The sequence below is a fragment of the Vigna unguiculata genome, chromosome 5 (assembly GCF_037176805.1).
Source record: "Vigna unguiculata cultivar grain cowpea cultivar isolate G323 ecotype 2 chromosome 5, ASM3717680v1, whole genome shotgun sequence".
NCBI classification, from domain to species: domain Eukaryota; kingdom Viridiplantae; phylum Streptophyta; class Magnoliopsida; order Fabales; family Fabaceae; genus Vigna; species Vigna unguiculata.
The window spans coordinates 5,562,240-5,568,193 of record NC_140796.1 but is presented as its reverse complement, the minus strand read 5'-3'; the positions used below and the strand labels follow the sequence as shown (position 1 = coordinate 5,568,193).

The window sequence follows — 5,954 nt, the reverse complement described above, 5'->3', positions numbered from 1 at the left end:
TCCTACATATTTTTCTGAGTCAAGATTCTATGAGGAGTTAACCTAGATTGGCTAAGGAGAGTTTTGTAGATAAAGTTTTTCCATTTTTTTCCACCTGAATTTTGATTCTTCCTTCTTTTTAGATTTTGCATGCAGATGAGGTAGTATATTTGTTAGTTTTTGTTTTCAAATGAGTTGTGGTACACTTTTTTGCTTGGATTGAATTAAATTTACGTTCTACTCTATATTAAGATGATATCAAAATTATAGTATATTCTAAAAAGGTGTTGCATCTCATTTCATTTATCCCTTAATGTTGGAGAAATCTAATATTATATTTCATTCTTATTTTATTGAAAATTTCAATTGTAAACTGATTTTATTAAAAAGAAAAAATTTAAGACTAAAGACGTCTTTCGATATTAATCATTCTTTCTAGTATTGTGCCTATTTCTCAACACATGTACGATTATAATTCTCCGTAAATACAACCATTGCAGGTGGAAATCACTAATGCAAGGGTGAGTATACAAACATCCAAACATCATACAATAGTGTACATCAGTCATACTATAACACTCACCCAAACATTTTTTAACTCTAATGTCTCAAAATACTATTTAATTTCATTAATTGTCAATCATTCACAAAGTCTCTTGTCTCAAATAACAGTTCAAACATATCATCATAAACACTAATGTTTTTAGTGTCAAGAACTAATTTGCAACTTTCGCACAAAGCTTACGAATAACCTTTCCATTTACCATTGCTCTCCACTTACAAAATTTGATATAATCCCTCAACTTAAATCATGCACTAATAAGAATAACATCTATCAAATAAAACAAATCATCACATATATGATTAATCATCACAACTTATTATTATTATTCTCTAACAATAATATCAAATTATATCTAACATGTCAAGATATATTTTTTCTAACCAAATAATTATTCACCAAATCTTATGTTAAAATAAAATTCATCTTTTAAATTACATTTAAAAATTTTATCTTTTACTTCAAATATTTAACCACATTTGTACTTTCTAATTATTAAAATTTTTGGGATCACACCTACGACTACAAGCCATTTTTTTTTTAGATTATTAGCATAACATTTGAAATAAAACGTGAGATGGAATATGTTTAAATGCATACGGTATTAAAAATAAATAAAAGAAAGAACAATACATAAGAAATAACTTGTTAGTAAAAGACAAAGATTTATGAAAAAGTGAGGAATTGAGGACAAAATATTCAAATATATAAACAAACAATGATATTTGGATGCTTCATTCAATATATGTCTCCTGAGTGACACTTAACTATATCTATTCTTTTATCACATCATACTTTATCCTAAACTTGTTGCCACAATTATATTACGATGTTTCTTTTATCGGTTCAATTATTACACTGTTACACACCCCAAAAACAATAATATAGTCTTTTGTAGGAGTCGTTACCCTAATTAGTATTTCGAACGTCTGATGCAACACAAAACCCTATTATTTATACCAGCGCAAACATAAGAGAGATAACGCTTCTTTACATATTTTTTAAATACACATGATATTAACAAGATATTATGTTAAACGAAAGAATAATCATTGATAAATAAAAAAAAAACAGAAATAAACCATTTTATAAAAATTTTTAAAATAATAATTAATTTTTAAAAATTTAATAAATAATTATATTTCAAAAAATAAAACTTAAATTTTGAAATATGAACAAAGAATATAAAATCCTTTTTATATTATTATTATTATTATTATTATAGATTAACACTGGTCAGTGATTCATGAACTGGATTTATATCGAGACTATTTCCTAATCGGTTTCAAAAGGTTATGCAAAAAATTTAATTCACCAGATAATGAATAATTTAGACATAAAAGAGCATGAATCGTTGCCATTTGATCACAAGAAATATTTGTTTATGATTTTTTTTTATATTTTCTTATAAGATTTATGTGTATTGCACGTCTATCCAAAGCAGACCATGCTTGATTGTGAAGGTTAATGAGAATATTCTGTTTAGCTTTTAACTTTAACACGTTTGTCAAAACTAATTAGTCAATGGACTCACAGTTTTTTATTTTATTTCTATTTGGTTACTGCTTTTGGGAAGTGAACCAAATTTAGTTAGAAGAGTTATAAGAAATAAAAATTGTGGATTTGATCTTTAAGATGGTTTAACCTTTCAAAGTAGATCAAGAAATGATAATTTTACATAATTAAATATGTTTTATCTCTACAAAGTAAAATTTTTAATTGTAGTTTGATATAAAAAAATGAATAGTCTAAAATTAGAAAGTACTATTTTTAACCTCAATTAAATAAGTAAATTTTTATTGTGATTCTTATAAGATTTTGTTTTTTGAACTTAAAAAAAGTAAAAGAATGCCTGGTTTAAAATTTCACAAAATTTAGGTGTATTTATAGTTAAATATTTCATTTATTATTGAAACGAAACTATAAAGACATGTTTCAATAAAGTTATAATTCCTCCCGTGAAAAATAAGAAGGAACAATTAAATTTGATTGTTTAAATAATCATTAATGAAATTGTATTTATTAACTTCTTAAACACTGTCTTCTGATCAATTATTAGTAAAATCCATGTAAGTAAATTATGATGGCTAAACATGAAATAAAATTGCATCAGGAAATCAATGGTACTTTATTTACAGTGACAGAGGAAAGTAGAATAGAAGGAAGGAGACTTTTCCCCCTTATCCATAACAGGTTCACATGTGGTGAGGTAAATTAACACAAATACAACATCATTTACAGATAAAATACAATGTTAAGAACAGGACATGCATGCAAAGCTAGGGGTCTGCTTTACCAACAACCTGTTCATCACTAGAATCAGATTCATCTTCACTCATCTCCTCATCACTGGATTTCTCTTCAGTCACTTCCCCTATGTCTTCAGCCTTAGCATACTTCTCACAGTACTCTGACATTCAACCCAGAAACACATCACTATCATGTATGAATTGAATAAAAAAGAAAAACTTCATTGCTTCTAAATATAAAAATCAGAGATTCATAAGGTTTCAAAGCTAGATTAATTGTCTAGGAACTGATACAGCTATACTTTTGCATTTTGGATGTCTAATGGTATGCAGAATAAAATGAAATGTAATAAAGTTACTACTTGAAATCATGAAATGGAATGAATTTCCCTAGGTTTGATTCCATTTCATCCTTATTTAAAACAATTCAAGCAAAAACATAGTATAATTCCAATTCATTACACCTTATCTTATCCTTTTCTTTACATCCAAACATAGCCAAAACGATAGTGTAGTCTGCACACTAGGGCATACAAACATTCCATTAAAGCCTGTTTTGTTTTATAATTTCAAATTTACTGAAGCTGTAATCTGGGCATAGTACTGCCCTTCATTTACAAATACTTTGCCAGAGATCAAAATTTTCACCATTCCATGCTTTTAACATCTTTTGCAACACCAATAAAATTGTTAATAAACCAAGTTTCCTCGAGTTTCTATAACACAAGTAATTCCATTAGATGGTTATCCAACTCTCAATCCTTTCTTGTTTTTATGCCTTACTTTGAGGTTAAGGATTTGATGGTAATGGTGGCAGCTGTCAACAAAATCAGTTCTGTTAAAGGATCAGAACTTGAAATGTAAAAAATTTATAATGCAGTTAATAAAGGAGCAGCCATTTGTTTTAATAATATTAATAAGATAACTGAATGAGGTCAAGATTATTAAAAAATGAAGTTCCAATTGTTTCTGAGTGTACATTCAAACATATGTACATCCAATTCACTGAGTAGTGATGGTAGCTCTACATCTACTACACAAAGGTCTAAAATCTTGACAGTGGCTGCCATTAGAAAAATGTAACCAAAAAACTGCAAAGAAACATTGCAAGTCTGTGACACATACAGAGAAATGAGTGTATATAAACTAATGCAAGAAATTTCTTTTTAGAAAATGAGCAGAAAGAATGAATACCTTTAACCCTTATCTCATAAGCAGATCGATCACGCATCATTAAAGCTGCAGCTTCTCCATTCAAGGGGTCTGATGGATTGGGATACAGCAGAAGTTGTGGTAGAAACACCTCAAACACATTAACAAGATCTGGAGGGAAGAAAGGAGTTTTGTTTGACATACAAGAACAAATCAAAATAGTCAAAATATTAAATTTTGAACAATCCACACATTTTCTCAGAAAGTTTATTGAATTTCATTACCAAACATGGGACTCCAGGTTTGATTGATAACATCCAGACACACTGATCCTGACCTGAGATTATTGTCATCGAAGATTATCAGATCAGACACGCTGACACAGTTTTTTTTACATCAAACACATAATAAGTCACCCAAATGTCAGAACATTACTACTATTTGCTTACATCTCATCAACATTTGGGTGATAGATCTTGTTGACAAAGCCAATGGAAGGAGATTTATAAGGATAAGCATCAGGCAACTCAACTCTCACTTTCCACACACCACCATGATAAGGACCTGCCAAAAGCCATCAAACAGATAATACGACTATAGAAAAAGGAAGCTACATGATACAGAAATATTGATAAGGATCTCAAACCAGGCCAAACCAACAATCAAAGGTGCAAAAGCTGATACAGGTAAAAACCAACAAAATTTAGCTCACACCAGTCCCTTTCTGGCTAGACATCAGCTCCATGTTCATACTAACAACTCCCCAACAAGCAAAAGGAAAATCAATAAGTACAAAAATCATTTACAAAATTAAAGCATGAACAAAAGAAATATTGTTGTCCAAAAATCTATGAACAGAATCCACAGAAAAAACACAGCAATTAACACAACAAACACAAGGGGCATAAAAAGGTGCCGATATCATCTTGTAGCTACACAAATCTAAAGCTACTGAGGTCAAACAGCAATCTCCACAAATAAAACTTCAAGAAAAAAGGGAAAAGACCGAGAAAAGCAAAGCATCTAACTTGATGAGAAGCAGGAAAGTAAGAAAGAAAGAAGAGGAAAGAAAGGGAACTGACTCTCATTGGGTCCATGGAATTGCACATAAAATTCTTGCATTCCATCGTTGATCATCTCCACCTTGTAATCACTCATCATCCTAGGAAAAAGAAAAGATGGAGAAGACCCAGAATCAGAAAGAGAAGGGGATTAGAAAAAAGATTAAAACTTTGATGGAATTGATGAAAGAAAGGATTAACAGTTTCATCAAGTCCATCTCTCTGCGCTTGCTTGGGGAAGACATGGCTGTGTTGCTTTGCCTTTTTCCTTCTCCTCTTTAGCCTTTCCTTTGGCAAGTGGAGAGAGAGGTTAAGATTGGAGACTCTTGTGCAAGCTGAAAACAAGTAAAATTTGGTTCAGACAGCAATCAGCACAACTAGCAGATAATAATGATAATAATAATATTATTATTAAATAAATAAGTTATTATTATATAATAATAATATATTAATTATAAAACCTCTATTAATTATTTTTCTCATTATTTAATTGCATATTTATTTATTAAGGAAATAGAAGTAAAGAAATCCGTATACAATTTTTTGGTTATGTATAAATACACAAATTTAAATAGGAATTTTTATAATTATTTTATATTAAATAAGAAATTTTATTATTTTAGTGTCAGAAGGTTTTAGACTGTACTTAAAAATATAAAGACAATGATAATGATGCGGAGGATATTTCTCGTTATTTTAAAAAAAAAATATTAATTTTAGTTTAAAGATTTGATCTTTTGCAGTATGTTAACAGAGTAATTTTATTTTATTCTTTTATCTTATTATCAATTAATAATATATAACAGAAAATTAATGTGATGTTTTATTGTACTTTCCTAATATCACATTCATATTGATGATTTTATACTTTTCAGTCGTTTTATCTTATACATACTAATTGTTAAGAATGAAAAATGGAAAAATATTAAACTAAAAATAGAAACATTTTTT

General features: G+C 28.8%; 1 protein-coding gene across 1 annotated transcript; it reads right to left on the bottom strand.

Annotated features, from left to right (window-relative positions):
- Positions 1 to 2,645: 2,645 nt before the first annotated feature.
- On the bottom strand, positions 2,646 to 5,381 carry UBC6 (ubiquitin-conjugating enzyme 6). The gene is made up of 6 exons (XM_028074394.2): positions 5,205 to 5,381; positions 5,025 to 5,104; positions 4,392 to 4,506; positions 4,227 to 4,279; positions 3,985 to 4,113; positions 2,646 to 2,951 (listed from the first exon to the last, which is right to left on the bottom strand). Exons 1-6 carry the CDS (start codon positions 5,246 to 5,248, stop codon positions 2,821 to 2,823), a joined length of 552 nt encoding a protein of 183 aa, XP_027930195.1. The 5' UTR covers positions 5,249 to 5,381; the 3' UTR covers positions 2,646 to 2,820.
- Positions 5,382 to 5,954: the final 573 nt, after the last annotated feature.

Coding starts and splice junctions, on each gene's coding strand:
- UBC6 (XM_028074394.2), bottom strand. CDS start 5,248: ATGTCTTCCCCAAGCAAGCGCAGAGAGATGGACTTGATGAAACT. Junction 4,507..5,024: donor ATTCCATGGACCCAATGAGA/GTCAGTTCCCTT, acceptor GGCTTTTGGCAG/GTCCTTATCATGGTGGTGTG. Junction 4,280..4,391: donor CACCCAAATGTTGATGAGAT/GTAAGCAAATAG, acceptor CAATAATCTCAG/GTCAGGATCAGTGTGTCTGG.